This window comes from Watersipora subatra, chromosome 3 (assembly GCF_963576615.1).
Source record: "Watersipora subatra chromosome 3, tzWatSuba1.1, whole genome shotgun sequence".
NCBI lineage: Eukaryota > Metazoa > Bryozoa > Gymnolaemata > Cheilostomatida > Watersiporidae > Watersipora > Watersipora subatra.
In genome coordinates, this window is record NC_088710.1 from 56,033,484 (window position 1) to 56,059,481 (window position 25,998).

General features: G+C 36.4%; 2 protein-coding genes across 3 annotated transcripts; one reads left to right on the forward strand and one right to left on the reverse strand.

The window, feature by feature from the left end:
- The first annotated feature begins 173 nt into the window (after positions 1-173).
- On the forward strand, positions 174-7,910 carry LOC137390125 (breast cancer anti-estrogen resistance protein 1-like). Of its 2 annotated transcripts, none has more exons than XM_068076390.1 (6): positions 174-316; positions 2,518-2,613; positions 3,156-3,302; positions 4,133-5,338; positions 5,557-5,737; positions 7,307-7,910. In XM_068076390.1, exons 1-6 carry the CDS (start codon positions 266-268, stop codon positions 7,897-7,899), a joined length of 2,274 nt encoding a protein of 757 aa, XP_067932491.1. In that variant the 5' UTR covers positions 174-265; the 3' UTR covers positions 7,900-7,910. The 2 variants fall into 2 exon arrangements, with proteins under 2 accessions (XP_067932491.1, XP_067932492.1); XM_068076391.1 differs by having other exon boundaries at positions 3,159-3,302.
- LOC137390126 (craniofacial development protein 1-like) lies at positions 7,910-25,884 on the reverse strand. The gene is made up of 8 exons (XM_068076392.1): positions 25,756-25,884; positions 21,565-21,685; positions 20,071-20,266; positions 16,559-16,644; positions 15,855-15,935; positions 10,818-10,887; positions 8,710-8,795; positions 7,910-8,620 (listed from the first exon to the last, which is right to left on the reverse strand). The coding sequence occupies exons 1-8, from the start codon at positions 25,856-25,858 to the stop codon at positions 8,527-8,529; spliced, it is 837 nt and encodes a 278-aa protein (XP_067932493.1). The 5' UTR covers positions 25,859-25,884; the 3' UTR covers positions 7,910-8,526.
- Between the last annotated feature and the right edge of the window lie 114 nt (positions 25,885-25,998).

Genomic DNA, 25,998 nt, shown 5'->3' on the forward strand with positions numbered 1-25,998 from the left:
AAAGTTGGAACTACTCTACATTGCCAAGTTTTCAACTTAGCAACGTTCAGTGTAAAGCTCGCGATGATACACCCGCATAATGTTTGATCATAAACTTTAGTTAGCAACTTCCGTTTTGACTACCAATAAGGTTGCGAATAGTGATATCACAGACGTACCTTTGTGCGAATAGACGGGATTCCTACAGTACACCCATAAGTTTTGAACAAGGCGTAGCAATAAGCGAGTTCAATAACGATTAAGATTATGAAAATTTAACGTGACAATGCTATCTTACGGACACGGTGAACGTAGTGTCAGCAACGACATGTCCAAGGTTGGTGCAATGTAGTGAAGGACTTTTCTTGTTGGATGTGAATACAAATGACAACACAATTTGCCTTAAACATTACATGTAGAGCCTGGTACTAAACTAACTTAGTTTTGCTGGAAATTTTGTATTTTGGCTCATTGCTTCATTTCAATTTGGCTGCTTATATTCGTCATAATATTAAACTTCTGTAGCTTAATTAAAGTCATAACTAAGCTCGGCATATCGGTTGGGTTTCAATTGAAAGACTATTGTGTCAATATTTTCTCTAACTACTAACTAGTGTTGCATTAACTTATTGGAGCAACACTAAAACTGGTTATAGTTATTGTCAGGTACCTTTTAAATCTTCCTGTGGTACTGTTGTTGTCAGGGTATTGTCATCTCTGGGCTCTCGCTTATAATTCCAAAACTGAGTACTGCCTTCTATATATCATGGATGGCTTTACTAAAAAATTATGAATTTGTAACTGAATAATTGACTAGTTGTATGGCATAAGAAAAGTAATCATTATGTCTAACCACATTATTGAATAGCCTTGAAACATTAATCGCAACATATATTTTGTGTGTCAGCAAATTTTTATATAGTTTCTAAATTATTTTTGTGTTTCACATTCTTAAATGTATTTCAAATATTTGAAGCGTTGTTTAGTGTATGCAGTCTATATTAGACACAATCAATTAGTATTGTCTAGGTCCGAATGATGTACTAATTGTTGCAATCTTGTTTTTAGAAGTTCGATATATTAGCTATGTAGCATGTATATATAAAACTTTCCTAGCCCAACTATTATACGTAAGGATTGATCTAGAGTGCAAGAGTATTGGGGTCATGGATTGTTTGAATGTGTTGTTACAAAAATGCCGTTAGGACATGCACGCTTCTCATGAATTATTAATTAATGTAATGCAATGTTAGCTGAGACATTTGGTAGGCATCTCGGGAGCTGTTTTATCTTAAGCTAGTATAGGGAAAATTATGGCTATTGTTTTAGCCATTTGACTTAAGAATGCAGTAGAGCGGGTGATTCATTGTTAGAAAAAGTGAATACAACATGTGAACTCACATCACAGCCAATACAATCTAGTTTCGTTAAATTTCTCATCACATGGCCGCTGAATGAAGTAAGCGTGTTGTTTTTATTGTCTACTAGAGTGAATAAGCCATTAAGCTGCTGGTGCCTCCAAGATGTTGTCTTAGTCTATCTCATTGCATTTTGTTTTCACCTGTCTTTGTGTTGATTAGAGATGAGTGAAAGAACAAGCTCATTACACTGCAGGAATTTTATTGGCAATTAGGCTAGAAAAACCATGTACTGCTACTCATTCTTGTGTAGGGCATAAATATTAAAATACTGGACAATAGTTTCACCAACACCTAATCAAAAAATGACTCACTCAGTTATTATGAATTTTAAATCAATAAGTAGAGAATAGAAATCAATGAATCCTTCATCTGACCATAGCTTTTATTGGTTCATATTTTAATCAGCTCCTATGTTTTAATTTCTATTAACGGAAATTAGTGCAGAACTAGAAGCTTGACCAATAAAAATGAGAGTGCCTAAGTAACAGACTCATTGCATTCTCAGTCTCATATCAGCCACTTGCTCGCTATCACACGCTGAAATGTTATTAGATCAAATCGCCAAAAGAAATTGTCGCTTTCACCTATTGTAAAACTAGAGAATTATACTCACACAAAAACAATGAAATGTTACACCATTGCGCTAGATATGCCGAGTTTTGTTACAAGGAGCCAGGAGAACAAAAGGCTTTTAAGATTGCCTAATTCCGTTCTTCCGAGCATTGATCATTCGAGTATTGAGCTTTGCTAATGATTCACAAGGGAGGCACATTTCCAGCCGAGGCCTGTATCGGTTTATGCCATTCGCTTTACAAGCATCATTACCTGTTGTCTCTCTTCGACTTCATCACAGGTTTCGCATAAGACTGCGCCAGCCAGCCTATTCGTATTGTTCATATCTGATCAACTAATTAATGCAGCGAATTACTACTAATAACCAACTTGCCTATTAATACCTCATTAAGTTTTTCATATAGACAGCCATAGCTTCTCTTAGTTCTTTTCATCTTGCCACTCCTGCATTCCTTTTGTCGCGGTGTGATCTTCCAAGCACTGCGTTATCATACAGCTCTGTAGTCATAGCCACCTTTGTGATTCTTCTCTTGGTTTTTCTTAGACGTGCAGTTTAGCAAAGGCTAAATTCGACAACTTGGCTGAATCCCATGATGAGCTGGCCTTCAGAAAGGGGGATGTACTCACAGTAGTAGACCAGGTATGACGCAAAGCTTTTGAAGCTCAAGGTTTATCCTACTTCCTTTTTCCTTTGGGCTCTTTAATATTTGATGAATATCGGCTCATGAGTACCTAGTAAACAATTCAGGAGAACTTAGTGACTTAGTACTCCCTGATTGTAAAATGGACAGACTATCCAAGTTTTGATTGTTTAAAGTGTGAATATTGGATGTTATTGTCATTGCTAGAGAAATGAAGTCGGTTGCCATATCCTGGATTTTTATTGTAGTGTGTATTTAGGAGTCAATAGCTGAAGTTAGTTGGTTAGTCAATGTTCTGTGTAGGCACGTGATCGCTAAATATAAGTGGCATCACAAATCTTCTCCTGAACTACGCTGGTACTATGAATTGCTACTTCAAGGCCAAACGGGAGTCATGCTTTAAAATTGTTTTTCAGTTTGGTTTCCATAACCATTTGCTTTATTTGTGTTTAAATTTCTTGCTCTTATTAGACCTACTGTAGCAGAATTAGACCTACTGTAGCAGAATTAGACCTACTGTAGTAAATTTTGTTTGTTCTAGAAGATGGATGGCTTAGACGGCTGGTGGTTATGCAGTTTCAGGGGAAAGCAAGGCATTGTTCCAGCTAATAGGGTCACTCTACTTGCTGGAATGTACTACGAAAGTGCTCTAAGATTCAGTGCTAGCCCAGATTCATCAATATCGGACGTATGTAATAGCCTCGGGCTTCAATTACAAAGCAAGTCACAAGCTGATGTTGTTTCTGTTTTTGCCTCGCTGTATTAAATACTTTAGCCATCGTTTATAACATCTATCTGATGCTCCATCTGTCTGAGTACTATGGCTGCATGCTCTGGCAAACCTCTGGGGAGAGTTGTCCTTTCACAGGCGTGCCGGTCCTATTATTGGCATATATGCGCTAGCACTGGTTTGACCTTACCTGTAGGACAATGGTAGGAGAATGAAGATAGTTGTATGGTACTTGACAGTTTGAGTACAGTCTTCATCAATTCAACTTCCTCTGGTATCGCCCTTGTACTGTACCAATCCAATATAGCTGCAATCACTAACTGGCTGTAGTTGGATTCTGTCTTGCAGTTCCGGTATCTGCAGCTGGTTTCATTATGTGGTATGCACTTGTTGATGGGCATGGTTTCCACCGATTCTAGTACTTTCCCTGTTAACCTCTAGGCATTTCCATTATATACTCCATTAATCTTAATGGATGTAACAGGCCTTAGTTTTTTTTCCCCAAAAAAAACATTCCAATTTAATGAAAATCATAATTGACATCCTTACAATTTATATGCTGCCAGTTGATCAAATTATGCAGTGTACCAGCAGCCCAACTGGGTTGCTTACAAATAGTGGCAGCTACTTGCTTGAGGCTCCAATCGCTGAACATATACTAACTAGTAAATGTGTTGTTCACCTCTTATGTCATACTAGTTGATAAAGGTTAGAGATGGATGGAGAGTTATGGTACTTCGACGATAAACGTTACCTAAATGATTTTACCTATTCCTCACCTTTTTTAGGGTGGCAGTGTAGACTATGACATTCCTAGAAGTGATCCACAAAATCGTCATCTTCCACCCTTGCCTCACCAGAATGCACCAGCTCGCAAGAATAGCAGTGGCCCAGAGGGTGTGGCTAGAGAGCTGCTCTACGACATTCCAAAGTCTCTAGAGAAAACTCGAATTCATGCAGATAATGTTGCAATGCCAGCCAGCAACAGCATGCCAAACATCGCCCGAAAAATACAACACGTTCCCGAGCAATTTAATGACCACGTCGGCAATGGAAATCTATATGACACACCAAACTCCTCCGGGCAGTTGCTCGTTAACTCAGCTGCTCTAATGGGTCGGCGTTCAAGCGGCCCGATCTCTCCTATCTGCCGGTCAGGGGACAGCGCTGTTGACATGACATCCAACAGATCTTCCATGATGTCGAACACTTCAAGTCCACCAGGTTCAAGTGTGTGTGACTCGGAAGGCAATGTAGACCTTTATGACACTCCTAATCCACTCAAATCACTCAATACTGTCAACAGGAGACAACTCCTGACTCACACACATCAGAAACCATCAAATAAGCAGCAACCACTGTCTACTGAGTTAGCGTACGATGTTCCAAAAGCATTGCAAGATAGTGTGTTGGACTATAGAGATTCTGGAATCTATGACAATGCTAGGCTGTCTACAGTTCACATATCACCTTGCAATGACAGCAATCTGTACGATAGCCCTAGTTCAATCGCTAAACCTGTACATACCACTCATCCGTCAGCAGAGCAAAATAAACCCATATACGATGTATTGCCATCGCAGGCTGGCCGCAAAGAAAAAATCCTTCCAAAGACTATGTCATCCGACTCTAGCAGTAATTTGATAGCAAATCCGCTTTCTATAAACATGAATGATATTGAAAAGATAACATTGAAGTTATGTGAGGCTATTGAGATCGTAGTCAAGTTGCAGCAGCATGTGCATACCTCAGCGACAAGACTTCTATCATTTGTGCATACAAACTGGCGAGTCAAGTCTAACCTTGAGTCAGTTCTTTACGACCTAAAGTTGGCTTGCGTCGGCCTTCAGTCTACTTTGCAGGAATTTTATGACTTTGGTATCGGTGCTCTGGCCAATGCTGTTGACATTTCTGACAAGACAGTCATGAAACGACTTTCTCAAACATTGTTTTCTCTCAAGTCCAAGCTTGATGTCGTGAATGACTCAATGAAGGTTTGTTGGTTATGTGATACCTTGATTTGTCATTCATTTTATCTGTATCCTTGAGTGACTCATTCATATTCACACAATTCATTAGTTGAAAATGCAGACGTCACCCGCACTGTGTCTCAGTAGAAATCAGTCTTGGTCAACATGATATCCGCATCCTTTCCGTATCTTTAGTTTCAAGCGTTTAAGAGCAAAGTAAATATTCTTCTTCTACATTCTAGTCACTGAGCGCCATTAAATGGCATATAGCCAAGTTGGAGCAAGCTGCTGCCCAGGAAGCAGGCGGTGATCATCTGATGAGGTTGATGGCAGTGGCCCGCGAGGTTGGAGAGGATGTAAACAGAGTAGCGTCTGTGATACATGGAAACAGTAGCCTCCTCTTCATAGCATCTCCAGATCAAGGTGTGTATGCATTGCTGTATAGCCTTCAATTCCCAGGGTCTGCCGGGAATGGAGAAGGCCTGGATTCTGAAGATGAAAGTTGATGAAAATTTGTGTGGTTTTCAAGTTGCTTTGTGTGTAATTCTTGTGGCCAGTGTAAGTTACCTGAGTCTTCCTGAGTTGAGTCATAACTGCTGGCCGACTATGGAATATGTAAATGGCTGCATATAGTAATAAGTCATGATTCAAACTCATCACCACAGCATTTGAGCTCATGGTTGCCATGGCAGTGAGTACACTGAGAATAGAATGGCTGGATTATTGAATAAGTGGGATGAAAAATCTTTGGCAGGTAAATGTTCTGTCCAACTATAGAAATTTAGTCTATTGAACACTGTCTCTTGCACTTGCCAATCTAACAATGTAACAGAATGCAAGAACTTTGAACTCGAGACCTGTAAGCGGATAGGGATGAAGGATCTGGAATGCTGCTTGTAATAACAAGCCAAGCCATTGACACCTATGCTCTGTCAACAATACATTAACAACCACACAGCTTGTGATGAATATCACTATATAAAGATCACACACCACTAATTAGCTAGAAGGATCTCAGTTTAACTCGGCATCATTCTTTTAGGGTCCGCAGATCTACTTGATGGTCGGTCAAGGGGAAAATGCTTCTTCAATACTAGCACACTTGTCAAAATGACATTCGGCATTGATCAATTATTTATAATAGTGCTTTCTCCCAGAGTCTGTTGTTAGCCATTGCAGAGGTGAATGCTCACCATTTTTAAGTAAATATTATGACAATGAATCGGCTAGCGTGGAATGAAGGAACGGTCCACAGCGTGGTTTTTATCATTTGTCATTCTGTAAACTGTCTGGGGAGGTAACATGGCGTACCCCTTATTTTGAATGTAGCCAGTGAGTACAAATAGATATGCTAATACTCAGGTGATAATGACACCCAACCATTAGTGACATCGTTTTGTTTGAAGGAATGTGACTTTCATATATTTGCAAAGCATTCTTGAACAATGACATAAAACACTATTACACAACTAATACACATCAAGAGGCTATGAAAGCGTAGCCTGCTAACACCTGTGTTTACTTAGCATGTCTTCCCAGCTTTCAGCGATGTCAAATATATGCAATACCACCGATAGGTGTTGCCCGACTCAACTAGTCCAACTCCCAAAGCTTTTAAAATAGCATCATCTTATGATTGCAAATGCGATTAGCTTGTTAGGCCTGGACAAACCTCGGAGCGAGTGCAAATTATCTAGCTTGATAACCTACTCAACATGTTACCCTATATAATTAAGTTTCATCAACCATAGATCAACTAATTCATTAATTATGTCTTTTCTTCTTGCTGAGATCTCATGTGGCATACGCTTGCTCTGTTGCAGTTACTAGCATTATGGCAGTTACATTGCCTAATAGTAGTTATCCTAACTGGAGTATGGCATTACGTGACATTCTAGTTATAGGTCATTCTTTTGTGTAGGTAAGTTTGGCTGCTTATTGTTGCCTATCATAACATATGCTAACTATATGGTGCCATCGCATTTGTTGTAGCCCTGGAGAGCCCATTACCTACCACAAACAGCAGGTCATCTCTTGAACCAGTGCAAAGTAAATGCTTAGTGCGAGAGGACAGCATCGACAGCTATCACGAGTATGACTACTGTGAGCTCACTGATCGGCAGGACACGCCTACAAATGAACTCATCAATATTCCACCAACACAGAGCAATACATTTGATCATGATCAAGATTGCCAGTATCTGCGGTACTATTTGAAACACGTGCACTCTATATGTGACACGGTCAAAATACACATAACAAGGATGCAAGATATTCTGGTTAGCGAGTCCAATCAAACTATTGTTTCTCATAGCAAACTGCTGCTCTCTACTGCTCACAAACTTGTATATATAGGTGACACGTTGTGCCGTTCAGTCAGACAAGCCTCTGTTCAAACTGCCATTTCAGACAATGCCAACTCTCTGTGCAATGCGTTGAAGGACTTTATTATGAACACCAAGGAAGTGGCTCTGAGCCAGCCATCCAGTCGACAGGCAGCTTTAAATAGATTAGGACACAGTGTCAAGGCTATTGAGCTGCATACTGAGTCGTTTAGATATGTTATCAGTTCCCAAGCCAACTAGCCCATTCTGATAGCGATGTGCGACGAACAGTCCTCTACATATGTGCTATGCCTAGTTCGTCGGTTGAGGCGTCCCAAACTGCTCAAACACATTTGTCTTCTACTAGCATGATCATGACTAGAATAGAAGCCTTAGGCTTAAAACTTTTCCAACTCAAGCGAGTATCCTGGTTACGACATTTACATTGTTATAGATTTAATTGTATTTTTGGACTTGATCTTGTTTATAAACAATTTCTTATATTTTATATTATTTTATTTTATCTAATTGCTGGATGCACTTGCAATTTATGGATTTGATCCTCAATTCATTGGACTGGCTGTATCAATATGAACAGTCTCGCTGTGACATAGTATTTGCAGATATATTCATTTATATATCAGTTGATTATATATTTATCTATACATAGTTACATAGTAAGTTATTTTGATAACCTGTCACGGATGTAGTAATATTAATATATCACATTAGCATCTCGAAAACCAGACAATTGCTACATATAAAGTTTGCATCCTGTGTTCTCAGCATGACTTGTGCGCTATTGGAATATCCAGAATGGTGTTGAATAGCTCGTAGCCACCATTCCTATCACCAGGGAGCGGCGGTCCACACACAGACAGTTATGTATCACCTCTTGCTCACTGAGGCTAGCCTAGCATTCCTTTCCTTTTCAAACTGCCTCTGGTCTGCCCTTTCCAGAAACTCCTTTCTTTCCAAATAACTAATGAAGAAGATGCAATTTTTTAGATGGTCTGCATATGTAGTAAATCAACTTATCTGCAATAAAAACCTATGCAAGTTTCTACCAACCTGGCTTTGCTATTCGTGTGATTCTTCAGCTCGTGAGACAGTCCAGCTTCAGCTTTATACTTCTCCCAATCTAGTTTAGATTTATCCTATGATATGAAAGCATGAACTAGATCAAGTCAATTGCAAAACACATATTGCTGAAAACAACTTGTAAATTCTTTAACAACCTTAAGTGAATAACTATTACCTACTCTGAGCAGAGTTGATGTTATTTGAAACCAATCCACTTATGTAAGGAGTAATGTGAAGTGACATGGAAGAATAGAGGAATAAGGTAACATATCAGTCCAACTAGCTATAAATAAGTGGCTAATAACCCTGTAAGACTAAAAACAAAATCTGACAAAGGGCAGAAGAGCTCCTCTGCAAGCCAAAAGCCAGCTAGATGGAGATGGTGTCTCAATAAAAACACCCAACAGAAGGCAATGACAAACCATAGTTGAAACCTGCTAAGAAAAGTCATGGTTATAGGAAGTGGGGAGAACCATGATCGCCTACAACCTCACAGGACATGGTCCTCAGAGAGAGAAAGGGAGAAATCAGGTTAACTACAAATCTACATCAAAATCTTCATAGACCAGATCTTTACAGGAAGTACATAGCGGATATAAGAGTACAAACACCAGCCATCTTCAACCAAAGCAATGGATCAGTTGCAAGACAATGCTATTCGGAATTGTCATGAAATATTCCTGCCACGAAATATTTCCTGAACTATCGATGGCCAACAGCAGACGATTAGGTCATCAAAATTAATGAATTTTTAATACTAGAGCGGTATTCCTACTTGCACCACACTAGATAACAGACGAGTTTGGTTTTAGCTAGTCATTGCCTATACATACAATTTCTCAAGATTTAAAAATTTGCAAGAATGATCTATACAACCAACATCAAAAGACAATGTAGGTCAGTCAGAACCCATATACAAGTACAGCATTTACTTTTGCTGTGCAATAAATTTTCTACTATTCTTCAACTGTAAAAGATTACATAACTTTGTCCTAAATTCATTCTATCCTCAACTTTTGCTTCCGACAACATATTACAGAATGATTTTTGGTATTGAGAATGAATTTAAGAGAAGTTGAATACACTCACTTTACTTTACTCAGAAGTTTGATGACCGTGAGAAGTATTTTTATTCATAACTGTATTAAAGCATGCGTGTTAGAAATTATGGCTTTCTTCTTAAAACTAAAAGTAAGAAAAGGGATTTACAAATAATCTTTGTATTTCGACCTTTACTTATATAATGCTTTAGTAAAGTTTGAGCTAAATGGTACAATATAGTCGGATATAGGCCGTCATAGGTCCACACAAAGATTGTTTCAACCTAATCTGGTAAGATGAAGCTATTTTACCTAAACACGTTTATTTACTGGTAGTAACCGAAAGATAACAGCGAAACACCAATGAGCTTGCCACTTGGTTGTGAAAGTAGATCGTTCAAGGAAACGCAGACAAGGTTCACATAGAGAGCTTTTATCCCGCTGTAGATACCTATAGAGATCCTTTGCATGCTGATTGTAGAGCATACCAGAGTGAACAAGGTTAAAAACACCCAGATAAAAGCTATTGATAAAACTATGCTAACGGTGCTAACAAAATGAAAATGTGGAAATTATTGATCTTAAGGAATGTATGGTTGTTTTTCTTAGAAGCAATTTGAAACAATGTACATCGCTATTAAAACTAATGGGGGAATACAGATCTACTGTCAAATGCTCTACCTAAAGATATTCATATTCAGCCCGTTTTTTGCATGTTACAATGTGAATTAAACTGACTCAGCAAAAAAATGTCAATATTATTTAACGCATAACCCGCATAACCTGTAGAGAGCTACTGTTACTCGATATGAGTCTCCCAGAGTAGACAGAGAAGTAAAGCAAAAAATGCTGGAACTGTTTAGGAAAATTTGAAAGTTGAAACTTTCTTTAAATAGTGTTTTTGATTTTAACATTCCTTAGCAGTAGAATATGAAACGTATCACACTGACATAACTTATCAGCAAGGTGTCCTTTGACATTTGCGTAACATAGGCTATGCAAATTTATCTTCTCTACTACTCTAGCTGGCAAGACAAGCGCATGGCCTTTCCTTACTAGTGTGCTAATCTTCTGCTTCTTGTTGATGAATCCCAGCACAGCTCCTAGTCCTCCAGGTCGTTTTAATCTGTAAGTATGACAACTGCTGGTGTCGGGTGACAGAATTAATAGCGCAAAAACAGGAGGCCATAAAACAGACTGTGATTTTCACAGGGTTCTGTCTGACGATAGACATAGCAAAGCAGCTGACCAAATAAATGCCTGTAAGATATGCCATTGTCACATAGATATATGAGCAATAAATAGAGTTTGTCAATAAATAGAGTCGTACAAGCACAAAAACACGTCACCGCTCAAAGATGTCGTCATCAAGCACCGACAATCAGCCACACGCCAAAATATTTTTTAATAAAACAGAATTTAGCAATAACTTCTTTAGCCCTTTCAAGTCAAGTCACTGACTGCGTAAACAACTAGCACATGCTGACAGATTTCAAAAGATGAGATATCAAGCCTGACAGCTGCGAAATAGAATGAACACGCAATTAGTAAAGATTTCATCTTTAGATTACAGCTCGTCATGAAATTAGCAGTCCTGTCTTCCACCCTGTATGACCGCAGGCTGCAGGCTGGCCAAACGCTAGGGTGACATCAATAATTACATCACAATGTAAACATTGAAGTCACTGATTTGTTCAATTATGTTCTCCTTTTCTTAAAGTGTCACTCTATTGTTCAGATTTGCAAAAGCATGTTTATTACATCCTTGCGCCGTTGACAGACACCAGTAAGACTAGGATTAAAAGAGAAGGAAAACTTACATAGACGGAAACCATGCCTAGTCTGATGCATAGGCTGCACCTGTTTCATATTTTACTATAATGAATATTTTCCTTGTTTGGACAGTAACTGCGTGACTAATCACAACAGGCAAACTAAACGCGCCGAAGCAGCAAATAACAACTAGAGGAAAGTAATTAATATTTGGCTTAGCTACAAACAAATGCAGCACAACAAAAGACTGGTCAGAGTACAATACTTCTATTGGCTTGGATATGCCATCCCCGCAGACATAAAATAATGAATATGTTCATCATAGCAAATCAAATGTACACTGAACACTTGTTTCATCAAACTTTAAGCAATTGTAGGGCTGCTGAAACAAGGTCAGCTCATACAATATGGCATGCGCTAACTATCAATGCTAATAGCCTTGGCTACAGCATCATCCTTCGCTATGAAGACTGCTTGACTCAGAATTTTATGCTAAAAATCATACCTATTCGTAATAACAAATATTACTATATTATTTACATAAAAACTAGCCATAGACAAAGAATGTCCCTTTTTATTCAGAAGTGTTAGTGTTGTTAGGACAATCTTTAATCAATCAATTAAAGGTGATCTGCTTTGTGTCAATCTGCAAGTTCTCACAGCTGACAGTTTATCAGAAATGTAAATCATGATTGCTATCGGCATGACTACGGCTGCCCACATATAAGATGGCCAAGTGACAAGCTACTGAACTGACGCCGGCCAAATAGAAATATTTTTACCCTGCTGTCTCGGCTTTGTCCAACTTTTATTTATTATCTGTTCAACAGCGGTTAAACTGCTACTTTCAGCTGTTCTCTTACAACAACAACATTATAACAATGACCTAAGGTCTGATATGAGAGTTACATGAAAGACATTTGCTGAGGTTTCAAGCCTGCTTATCAAATGACACTAGAAGTTACGTAATTTCGTTTAATAAGAGGAAATTTGAATGTTTATGCAATGATGAAATGATATACCTTTTGTTACACAATGAAAAACCATCTTTGGAATACGTCATCCCCTGATGACTTATACGATTATGTTGATAAGACGTTACAGTGTGTTTATACTGTGGAGAGCTTATCATTTATCAGGTTGGCTAGTTTGAACCTAAGGATAGCGACAACCACAAAATGTAAAGACCTGCTTTTAGATTCTTGCAATTACCGAGCCAAACATTATTTCAAAAAGCTCATGTAGTGACAATAGTTGTCTACACAGCTGCGGAAAAGTATGCCACACTTTTAAATTTTGCATTATACAGTAAACACCCTACGACATAAATAATCCGTTGCAAAAACGTTTAAGTTAGCGATTTCATGTTATACCAAGCATAAAATGCATGTAAATAGCCTAATCCATTCCAAGATCTTCCCAAACTCCTCTCATTGGCCCTTCTAAAAGGAAAAGACTAAACTGTTTTTTAACATAATGATTGTACAGTAACTGTAATATTATTGGTTTGTATCAACAACTTTTCTCTTTTTTCTCATCACTTTCACTTGATTTATGGTCTATGATTGCGACAATTTTACGTTAAGGGGAACCCACCCTCTAAACGAAAGGGAAAACCATATTTTTAAGGCTAACCATGGGAACTTGCATCGACTTGATGCTTCACATTATGTGGAACTTCCGTGATATGAAACAAAAACTTAACATAAACTATTTACGTTGGGTGGAATTTACATAAAATAAGCTTTACCTTACAGGTGCGTCTACCGTATCTACTATTTACTGGCACACAAAGATCTATGAGAAAAATTCAAAAAATTTAACATGAGTACTATCAGGTCATGATTACAATATGATTTTTCAATTCTGACAAATAAATGAGTAAAAAGACTTACTATAATTATAAAAAAATACATTTAGTAAATGCATAATATTATATCTCAATGCCTTGCCTGTGCCTATACACCTCAAACAGATTTCTATAGCGACACACAAATGTTAAAGACGAAGACTATTTTAGTAGTTTTCAGTTGTGCATTAGTCTGTTGTTGGGACATTAACAATTTTATAAGTAATGAAGGTTCTCCCAAAAGTGCAAAATTAGAAAAAGCAAAGACAAATGTTTTGTGGGCAAGTATCCTTAAAGCCTGGTTTCCATATGACAGCGCAAGGCACGCAACAAGGCGCATGACGTCGTGCGTAGGCCAGTTGTGATATGGAAACGTCAACGCACGCGCGACGTGCGTACGCTGATCGCAAGTATCCAACAGAATGGATCCTTGCGATGGGTGCGTGCGATTATGTATCCCACAATACACCGCTAGACCTTTTCAACCTATCCCACAATTCCAGCGAAGGGCTTTGTTCCGAAGAAATCGGTCTCCCGTACGAAAGAGTAAGCCTGATTTTTATATGACAGCGTAATTTCGCAACGGAGGTCTGTTTTTCCGAAGAAATATGTCTCTCCTACGAAATAGTAAGGAAAATATCCACCCTGTCCAAAGCAAGCATAGAGCTTACGCGCGATATGGAAACACTGCCTCGCGGCCCAAGAAATGCAATGCGCACGATCACTGGGCCGCGCGCGATCATTGCGCTGTCATATGGAAACCAGGCTTTACTTTCTGATCAATGCTAGCTATAGACCCCCCAACCGCATCGGAAAAATAACCAGTTGCTTGGCTAACAGATTTGTAGAGTGAATCAACAACATAAAAGGCATTCAGGTGTCATGGCAATATAATGTAGCAGTGCATTCAACTGCATTCAACTTGCGCCTTCAGATGGAAATGACACAGGAATCATTTGATGGAATGGTATGAGGTGTATGCAGGACATGATAGGAGACACACTCAAAGTTCAAGGTACTGCAGTATGATGCAACACGATTCAAATACCATCGCCGCTACAACTGAAAATGATGGGTTACATAGTGTCAGCATTACATGTTGACACTATGTAATGCTGAAAGTTCACATTCAAACACTTCACCATATTTGTTAGTTTTACCTAGTCATATGGAAGGTATCAGAAGCTTTCTCATGAGCTGATTGTTTATCACAGCTTAAGATAAGGCAAACGTTTGCTACTCATAGCTACTGATGTTACGAAAGAAACAACTGCAATTAAACCAGAGAAAGGGGAGAGCCTAAGAAATTTGCTAAGAATGACCCAACTACAGGAGGAGTTTCCTAAATCAACTCGAACAGGAACCTGCATGTTATGATGCAAAGCAAAATATAGACTTCATATGATTACCATGAACTTGCATGTAATTACGACGCAAAGCAAAACACAGATGTAGAGGCTGACGACGCGGTGACGACGCGGGCCAGCTATTTATGTATACAGCCAAACCTCTGCTTACAAACATCTTAACAGACAAATCGTAAAGTGATTTGATTTTATATGCAGAAGTCTGACTGCAAGTGTATTGATCTCTTTTCAAGACAATATCAACCTTATGTCTATAGAATGGTTAGTTGAATAACTATTACAGTGTATATTTACTGCGTTTTCATACTTTACCGCTTTACAGATATCCGTCATTAAATTAACTATTTCTTCAAAGAACTAGTTGCAATCAGATAAAACTGTAGGGTGACTAAGCTTCATGAATTTCATCTGATCACTCGGCCAAAATCAAGACATGTTGCTTAAAAACTGCACGAAGGGGGAGTGCAGCACATATTTTATGTGATTATAAGCTTGGCTGTTTATTGCCATGGGTTACAAGGTCAACAACCCTTTTCGAGGTTATCTATAATTAAACATTGATTAGTCTTTTATGGTTTTGAGTTTAAATTACATGAATTTAGCTTAGTGAATGTATATAGTGAATGTATATAGCCTATAGATGGTCATGGTACAAATTATATGCAGTACTGAATACAAACAAGATATCTTTCAGGTCTTGAAATGAAACCATGTCATGAAAGTCGTGAAACCTTTGAGAATTAAATAATACATTCATTGGAAGGGACTTTTGTAGGACCCATTGTTTGAAAAACAAATGTTGCAGGAAAAGCTTCCCTCAGAGTGTCATTCTATGTAGTTTTGTGGTCACAAAGGACCATATGTTACAATCTCGGAAGCTAGTCCAATATGGAACAAGCGCTGACCCATCTCTGCATTACAGATCACGGAAAAATTGTTTGACAACAGTAACAAACAGTAGCTGATATACTGAAGAATGCCCATAATCACTAGCTATTACCTAATACTCTATACCCTGCTATATTATGCAACAGCAGCGAAATCAACACGTAGGGCTACGATGACCTAAGAACCTACAAGGCGTTATGTAAGCAGCGCGCATACCCAGTACTCGCTGCCGCAGTTGTTTCTTCTGAAGCAGCCTTCTTAGCCTCTTTTGAATCTGCTGACACCTGCTTCTCCACCCTAAAGACGACAATAGACAACAACATCCAGCCAGCTTTTTTAACACCAGGACCTGACAAACATTTAGATAGAGTCTTGCTAGATAGCAAGGAGTACACAACTTACTGCTAGGATATCGGCTGTCTAATCAAGCAAATGATATTCAAGTAAAAATGGCAAAGCTAGTACGGAAGAGATTATACGTAGCTAAAATATTTCTTGAACACTTCAAGAGAGGCAATCCTACGCTCTCTGCAGGATTATATAAGTAATCAAATAAGAGTGAGTATATATATATAGAATACAGATTAAACAAAAGGCAAATATTGACAATGTGATGAAACCAAAGACAAACAACTTAACAAAACAGCTTGTAGAGGGCACCGAGCCAACCCAATCAATTACCATAGCTATTTTCTTTCCAATTCTGTATCCTAACAAGCCACATCTGCTGTGTTAGACCTCACTCTCTTTTAAACATAGACATTTTGGTTTAGGTAACCCTCTCAGCTTTGTTGCAAAAAAAATTTTCAGCTTCCTACAGGAAATCACGCATATCTAGATAGACCTATACGTCAACAGTAAGGAACAATCTATGGCTATGTAGAACCAGACTACGACATGGAGTGAGCGAAAGTGTTTACCTAACAGTCTCCCCAGCAAAGTCAAATACTTTGGTAATGCTTATAGAACCTGCTGGTTTACGTGAAGTTCCGCCAACATGCTTAGGCTAAAATGAAAATACAGAACTGACAAACGGAAAGGCTAGTATGATCCATCCATTTCTCTGATAACAACAGTGAATCACGTAATTGATAGAAGATGGCTCATCGATGTACACAAATTCTACTGCTCTATCAGTAAACAATTAGATTATGCAGCTCGATCATATATTTGTTAAGCATTCTTAGCTAGCTATACATAGACACATCACAACAAACAAATTAATGTGATTAAAAGCCTTGACCATTTTAGATAAAAAGCAATAGAAATGTTGTACCCGTTATGTATGTTCCCTCCTTACATGACCAGCGAATAACATCCTGCTAAGGCCTAATAGTGGCCAGTCAATAGCTAGACATTAACGTCGAAATACCAACAACAGACAAATGTTTATATGATCAACAAGTTGTCATGTACCAAAAATGAAAAAATATGTGAGTTATCCACTCTACCAACACATTTTACGAAGGTGGGAAAACTCCTCAACTAGTGAAGTAACGCTACTGCCAATCAATTTAATGAGTAATAATGCTATCTGTTACTGACTCAGTTTTGAAGTACACAAGACATGCACAAAAGGCAGCAGTAAGCTAGTAGTAAATTAAGGCAATGGAAAATATGCTAACAGCAGTTTTGATAAAATTGAATCACTGCCATACTATGATAGCAAACCTGAATAGTTATACTTCAGCTTCCGTTAGCTTTTAATCTCAACCAAATCAGAGTTCAACCAGAGAATTCAAGGTTTTTATACCTCAGACTTCAATCAAAAGATCGGCTTAAGACCAAAATGACAAAATAAACTCTTTTTCATGTTACAATTGGAAAATTAGAAGACAGTAAATTGTTTTGCTTTTTTATTTCACATGATCTTTGCAAATATTTTACTGTACCCTATCATTAGAATATTTTTATATTGCAACCTTAGACTAGCCTCCACTACTTTAATGGTTGATTCGGAACAAAATTCACATCAAAGTTATTTGGTATCAAAAGATTTACGATGTCTTACTCTGCTGTGTTGTAGGTGCAAAATATGTGGAAATGTGATTACAAGCTCTTAAAAGCTAAAAAATGAGCAGTTAATCGCAGCCATCACAAAACTGCTGTAGATTAGAATCCCCTTCCAAAACAGCTCAAATGGGACGTAACTGAACAAGATGGCTTCTGTTTACATTTTCATGCTACCTCATTTGTCGAAATATTTTCAAAAAAATATGCTTCACGCATTCAATAAAACCATGTCTATTGTCCTTATGCGTCTATTTCATCACCATTGTAATGCTGTCACTTTCAACACTGATATCTTAAACCTACCGTTAAAATTTGTTTAATCTTTTAACCTTAGCTCGAAGGAGTGCATATCATTCTCTGATGAACATGATGAGCCTGTTGGTCACCTGTGATAATCGAAAAAGGCTGCAGAAATTATTGCTGTTTGACAGCAAGTATGGGTCACATGATCAGATTACGGTTAGACCAAGCCGAAACAAAACTGTAAAGTAGCGAGCATCTATATTTGATACGGTCTCTTCGGTAAAACCCGAAATGTTTGTCATAAACTAGTGCTACGAGAAGTTTTATATTGAGCCTTTTATTGGCCTTTCAATTCACGTGAGAACATCACGTGTCAAAACAATAACCAAATCATTTGCCTATGTCAGAAAAATAAATTGTTTCCAACCTATGGCGTTTTCGTGATGGCTGCGATTAACTGCTTGTTTTTGAGCTTTTAAGAGCTTGTAATCACATTTCCATATATTTTGCGCATACAACACAGCAGAGTAAGACATGATGAATCTTTTGATACTAAATAACTATAATATGCATTTTGTTGCAAGTAAACCTTTAATGTTTATGTTAACATTGGTAAGAATGACATGTACAAAATGCTGGTTTTTGATGACCTTAGATTAAATATATTTTATTAAAATAAAACGCAGTCTTTTATTTCGACACTTTTTCGTTTATCATATACAGTACAGAAGACTCTGTGTAGGTGAATCTGGGATACAAGTTGCTACAGATACAACAGTACAGAACAATACAGAATAATCCCCTACCGAGTCTTGTCTATTAATAGACTTTTTATGAGACAATCACTGTAGCATATGCTCTCTTATTACATGTGTATGCAGTTTACAGTGAGATTGTTAAAAATTCTTTAAAATAGTTGCTTTTTACACTTGTAATTATTTACATTGATTACAATGGAACAACAGTTTTGGGTTTCAAATGGCCTTCTAGAAAGGATTATGGAGGAAAACCGAGGTTTGACTTTATTTACCACCTACTTTCTATAAACCTAAAAATACTTTTATCCTTTTATTGATAGATTCAAGAAAAACTCATACGAGAGAGGATCAGATGAGCAGACGCTTGGCTTGTTGAAATAATAAAGCAACTTATATTAGCATAACACAAAAATGCTTAATTACTATTATAACTTAAATTTCAAACAATCAGTAATAAAGTGGTAAAGACTAACTCGAAAAACTATCTTATTTTTTAAAAATTATCTTTAAGGACACAAGAAATATTTCAGTTGTATCCCTGTTATGTATAAAGTATCGCATTTTAATATTTAGAGGCAAATTATCCAACACATGAATAACATAACTTCCAAATAAGACACTCTTAGTCATTAACTTTAATTTGTTTTTTAAACGAATCAGACAGTCGTTTGACACAGGGTTGTGTTTGAAACTATCTGAAGTTGAAATTCCCACACGGCCACATTTTTGATAATCTGTTAAAATGCGTGTCCATCTCAGGTGACAGAGTTTAAACCAGAGCAGACGTGTATCACAAGCTAAACGAACTTATTGGTCAGAGCTTTGCGGTGAAAGATTTTTTATAACCAATAATAATCATAAAAATTACATAACATTAAAACTGCAACAACTATGCATCTCCAGTTCCTTTTTATCCTACAACTAAATTTAGCATACAGATTTTAACATCAATTGGAGTTTGGTTCTCCTTATAATTTGTCCAGCATGTTAAATACTCATTTTTACAGTATTTATTCCTTCAGGTTCATAACTAATTTTTTGTATAAACACATTTTTATTCAAATAAAATGTTTTAGTAAAATATTGACTATTGCATCTAATTGAAGCCATGCTGTTTCAAAAACATTTCCTAAAATATATGTATATATTATTATGTATAGATCATGTAAAGAAAAGACTGATTACCTTACCGTAAAACCTCTATTTGAATATCACTTTTATTTGACCGCCACCTTTATTTGACAGCCACCTTTATTTGACAGCCACCTTTATTTGACCGCCACCATGGAAGGGTTGAGAAATAAAGCGCCATGGCGTTCAAATAGAGGTTTTACCGTATGTTTTATGTATAGCACAATTATAGCTATGAAAATCAGACAAAAAAGGTTGAGACCATCACTAAAATATCCGCTACTCACCTCCATTGTCAGACTCTTCTCCTCATTAGTTTTAGTCTGAGACTTGGTTTTGGAGGATCCCACATCCGACATGAAGCTGGCCCACAAGGAGTCAGCATGCTCTTTCTCCTTCTGTTCCTTGTTCGCAGCTTGCTCAGACACAATCTGTTTTTGTAACTCTATGTTCTCCTCATCGGCCTGCCTGCTCCTAGCTAGCCTAGATTAATCCAGTACACTAACATGAAACCTTATACTATAAACCATAACTATATAAACTATAAACTTATACTAAGCAACTAAAACGTAACACAGCTAGAACAGTCTGAACAAAGATGTAAAATCAGAGATACAAGTTTTTCAATGAGTACTGCTTCTTGACTGTTGACTTTAGATCCAACCAACACATGAGTGCAAACAAGTTAATAAACTTGCTTATTGACGCAGTTTTAAAGTGTTGTAAGGTATTTTCAGCAATCTTTAAGCCAGGACTTGTGTTTCATTGTCTATTTCGTGTTAAAAATGAATTTATACCTTTCTCTCCTGCCCTGCCTTTTTGTGATGGTACATTCAAATGGTGATAACAAAACATTTTTATAAATAATTGAAAAGCACAGCATAAAATTGGGATATATGAGTTGTTTAGTATTTTAAGATGAGACAAAATCAGGAAATAATATATAATACTTACGCAATGTATATACATGTTTAATTAATAATAATAAAACTGATTTTTTTAAATGCTTAGAAACAGCGACATAAGATAATCTGTAACAATCACAATAAAGTACAATAGACCTAATTATTTTACAATAATAGGTAACAAAATAAATTGAAATCAATAAAAGCGTATTTGTACATAAAGAGAGTACGTAAATCAAACAGTTCATGAGATGAAATGCAGAAAAGCCAGAAGAAAAGTCATGGTTGTCAGATAACTAAAGAATCTTTTACAAATACATAAATGATTCTAAGTAATAATAAATTTATTATTACTTAATTATTAACTTTATTAAAGAATTATTACTTCATTATTAACTGCTTTCACAAATTAGTAGACAGGATGAATTGCCAAGAAAAGTAGTTTATATAAACAGGATACATATTACACTCTGACAATCTTAAAAAGAAAAATCTTGGTAATGTTATTTTAACCCAGCATAGTTTAGCTTTTTCATGTACGTAAAACAATCTTTAAAAAATGAACAAAAATGATAAATTTGGTAAAAAGTAAACAACACAAAAACCAACCCCAGACTGGTATTACATTTGTGACAAACAGCATCGACAAGCTTTGCACTGTTAAAAGCTCAATTTCAAACTGTCGCTAAACTTCTCGCAAATGGGGATACATTAAGATCAGATGAAAAAAGGACTGCGCTTACTTAAACGTGTATAATCAGTAGTACTTGATAATCATAGTCATTACTTCATAGCAGCTATAAATAGAACAACTTAGATCTCAGCATAAAGACATTAGTATGATAAGAAATTAGGGTGAACAATTTGATAGAACACCTGGGATTTTTATTAGCTTGAGTTTTTCTTCTCTTGCCTCTGGTTGCTGAACTGGTGCTATCATTAACAGAGGTAAGATCTTCATCTTCACCAGAATTCTCCTCTTCACTCACCTCATGCTCTGAAAGTGCAATGGAATTTCATTCAAAGAGAAATTAGTTAGCGAATAGGCATATTTTAACAGAGACGCCTTTTGAACAGGCTTCTCACTCATCTGTACTTTACTCGAGGTTTTGGGTTCGCAATGTAGTGCGTAATAAATGAATTGAACAAATTTTTGTGTATTAAACAAAAGCTCACAGAAATTAGATAAATACATGTGTGTATTTGTCAAAAAAGTCGAAATCGACACTTACACAAGTGCTCTAGAGGCAAGAGAAATTAACTATCAGATACATATATCATGCAGCTCAACATTTCCTCTTGTCAATGAGCTAACCAGAACTGAATTCAGTTTTTGATAATAGCAGCAATAAAAACTGACAATACATAAAACTAGAAAAAAAAACTTTCCCTTTTATCCCTAACAAAACATACAATTAAAAACACATTCAACAATCTAATAGTTATCTAAAAAAGTGAAAAAAATTACAAAGACGGATTTCCACAGCCTTTGAAAAGTAAGAGAACTTTGTGTGTCTATTCTTCTGTGATTATGTACTTTGGTGTGTCCAGCTATAGCTATTAAAATTTAGGAATGAAATATCCGTTCCATGCTGGATTTGAACTCATGAAGATTGCAACCAATTTTGTAAACCAAATATTTGTAAACCAATTTCCCAACCACAAATCTACGAAGGCTCTTACGATTCCATAGCTCTTATTATATACGTACTCCGTATCCTTTTCACGATTGCACACGCTAAATGTGTACTTTTTATTACCAATCAATATTATCTTTTGCATTTGTCGTTTTTGAAATTCTTTACAAATTAATTTTTGGCTGCCATGACCTATTTCTTTAATTTGTAATTTTCAAATGCCCGTTTCAATTTCAAAAGTGCCGTTCCAATCCTACTTCGGTTTTTCCTAACGTTTGTTTGTCAGATCTGTAAAGGCTAAATTCTTTTCACGTGAACAATTGTATTATCTCGAGTAGAAATAGCCTCTACATTCTATCTCCGTTCGGTCAGATAAAGTACCAGACAAAGACAGCCTGATACCTCATTTTTACGTTTGTACCAGTATCAAGAAGTACCAGTATCATCGTATTCAAAGTTTTGATGGATAGCTTCTGCTGCAACAGTAACCTTTTTATACACACACTTCTATGCACTAACTATTGTTATTATTAACTCAACATATTCAGTATTTTTATTTTGTTTTCTCAGTTCCTATTAATTGTGTCATTGCCAAATCATCTTTCATTGTAATTGTAGCAAAACACTTTATTTAGTCATCACTTGCTAATTATTTCACATTTACATTTAAACACTTACAGTTGTTTTATTTTTTTTCTTAATTTATTTGACTTGCATAAAACATTTTTCTCATGATATGAAGTTTGAAGGTTTCAGTTGTTTGACAAAGTTTAAAGTTTGAAAGTTAGAACAATAACTGTTGTTATTTGTTAAATAAAAATAACTTTTCTGTGCAAAGACTTTCATATTACCTGGGCAACGCCAGGCATTCACCTAGTATATATGTATATGAGTATACAATGTATGAAGCAGACACTCCTGTAACGTAAATAATTCGTTCCAGGAACATTTACGTTATAGGGAATTTACGTTATAAGAAAAGGAAAATACATGTAAACTGCCTAATCCGTTCCAAGATCTTTCCAAACTCACCCCTTTGGCCATGCAAAAGGAAAAACTTTACTTGACTTTTTTAATTTGTAGGCTGTACTGAAACTGCAGAATTATTGGTTTGAATCAACAACTTTTCTCCTTGTTATGATCAATCCCACTGGTTTTATAGACCATGATTGCTGTAAATTTACAACAAGTTGATAGGGACTGCACATTTTCGACTTTCATTCACAACGATGTGCTTATTTTTTTAAACAGCGGTCTATTCTGCAAGTAAAGCTAATAACAAATATTCAGTACGCCTACAATAAGGCAAAACAACAAAATCTTTTTACGATAAAAAGCAGTTCTACCCGTTCGTAATTTATCACTATCCAGGGGTCAAGGTTAGAATAAAAATAATTATTCGTGATTATTACTCGTGATATTAAGACTGGTAGACCGACGCTGTAACACCTACACCACACGATTGCCTTTTATATTTATGAACATTTGCGCAGCTATCCTATTCGCCTTTTTCGTCGACACATTTAACAATTCATTTCGATGAACTAAAATGTCGCGAAAGTTATAATAAATATAATGATAAACGCACCGCGTTTTTTCTTCCGCAAGTGCAGCAAAACAAACTAACATTCAAATTGATTTTGAAAATTCACCCAACTTGGCACTACGTTAAATGGAATTTTTTATGTAGTAGGAAGCAAAAGCTTCACATAAATTTTTTAAGTTATCTGGAATTTACGTTATAGGAGGTATACGTTATAGGAGCGTCTACTGTATATGTAAAAGTATATATATATACACTCTTACTTTTTAAAGGCTGTGAAAATCCGCCTTTGTAAACTTTTTACTTTATTTATATATAGCTGAATCTCTCTATCACTATATCTTTACCTTTACTCTGCCTGGCTATTATATCATGAAGCCTACATCTCTGTTCGCCAGTCAACAAAACTTTTTTATCGACTGTTATTTCAAGTTAATTTTTTACATAAATCGAGATTTGACGATATATTAGAGTGATCTTTCCCACAGATTATGAAAAGATCTTTGTATCTGTCTGTACTACAACCAACCTAACTATTAGCAACAATGTGGATTTCTCAACAACTTAAATGGCGTCATGACTGTAAGAATTGAACCTATCTGATCTACCAACCGTATATATTACACTAAACGACTCATCAAACATTTGACTCGTCAAACATTTGTTTTTAACAACTAATGAAATTCAAAGGCAATGAAATGACCTTGAGAGTGACATTAGGATAAATATTGTTTACTAGTCCTTTCGGTAAATCCCTTGTTATCTTTGTTCCATAATATCATCACACAACATAAAAGTTCAAGAGCAGTGAGTAAACCAGAAGATGATGCAAAGGAGGTTGAAAAGAGACGTGAAACTAGATAAAGTCAATAAGCCGATGATGCCAAAGTTCAACTAAAAAAATCAGCCCAACATAACTCTCTACTGAACAACAACAGTTACTAGTCACAGTGCCTTACATGAAATGTAAAAAATGTAGATAAAGATTTTTACCGACATTTTCATACTCAAAACTATGAAACAACTTGGATGTCATAATGTTTTCTATGACACATTTTTATATATAAATAAAATTCTATCAGGGCAATTAAACTATAGGAACAAGAAAAAACAATTTATTTTAACCCAAACTGTAAGTTGGGCTTTCTATAAAAGCACTATAAATTTCTATTTCTGCTGTAGCCTATAACTAACAGTGTTAATTAGGGTCACCATATAAAACCGCAAAAATCGCTTTTTTAAAATTGTTGTGTAGCCTACAGTGTTCATTAGCATTGTTGCAGTTATATTTGGCTTATTTACAGTGTAACCAACACTAAACAATAAAGCATTTTATGGTTGAGAGCGGCCAGTCTTGCTGAGGGTAGGTTAACCTCCAGATATTTATGATCTAAAAATTTAACAAGCATAGCTCTATTAAATAAGTAGAGTCCCGTTATGACATACCTGCTAATAACAAACTGGTATGAAAGTATGTTAAATGTATAAAAGCTCTAAGAAATTTTTCATTGCATTGCAGCTAGTCTCAACTAACCCAGTCGCCAAGTTGCAACTTTTAGCTGCCCAACTACAAACACTGTTTATGAATGGGTAACAAGCACCAGCAATTAAATTTGAATTAGAAAACATATGGTTGCTTTTCCAATGGTAAAAGGGGGCAAATAGGTATCGAGAGGATGTGTAGTGTGACACAAACACTCTAGGAACCACACTTAAATAAAAAAAATTGCTTATGGCTTTCTGTCGCTAGAATCGCACACTTCAACCAGGACAAACAGATATAATGCCGAACTTTTAGAGAATTGTTTTAAAGACTTTTTAGTGTAATTACTAAACTCCAATTCTCATTATGAAGATGTTAGCTACTAGATATGCTAATGCTTATACCAGATGGAACATAGTCGTCATCATCACTCTCATCGTCATCGTCATCGCTTCCAGCATGTGAAAGAGGAATTCCTGCTGGCGTCTCGTCCTTGTACCGAGACATGCCTGTCAGCAGCTACTGTAATTTTCTCCAACGTACCCAATACCATTTCAAAAACAAAAGTATTTTTTAAATATTTAACAACTGATATTTTAAAATATTTTTTAAATTAAAATTTAAAATTAACATCATTAATATTATTT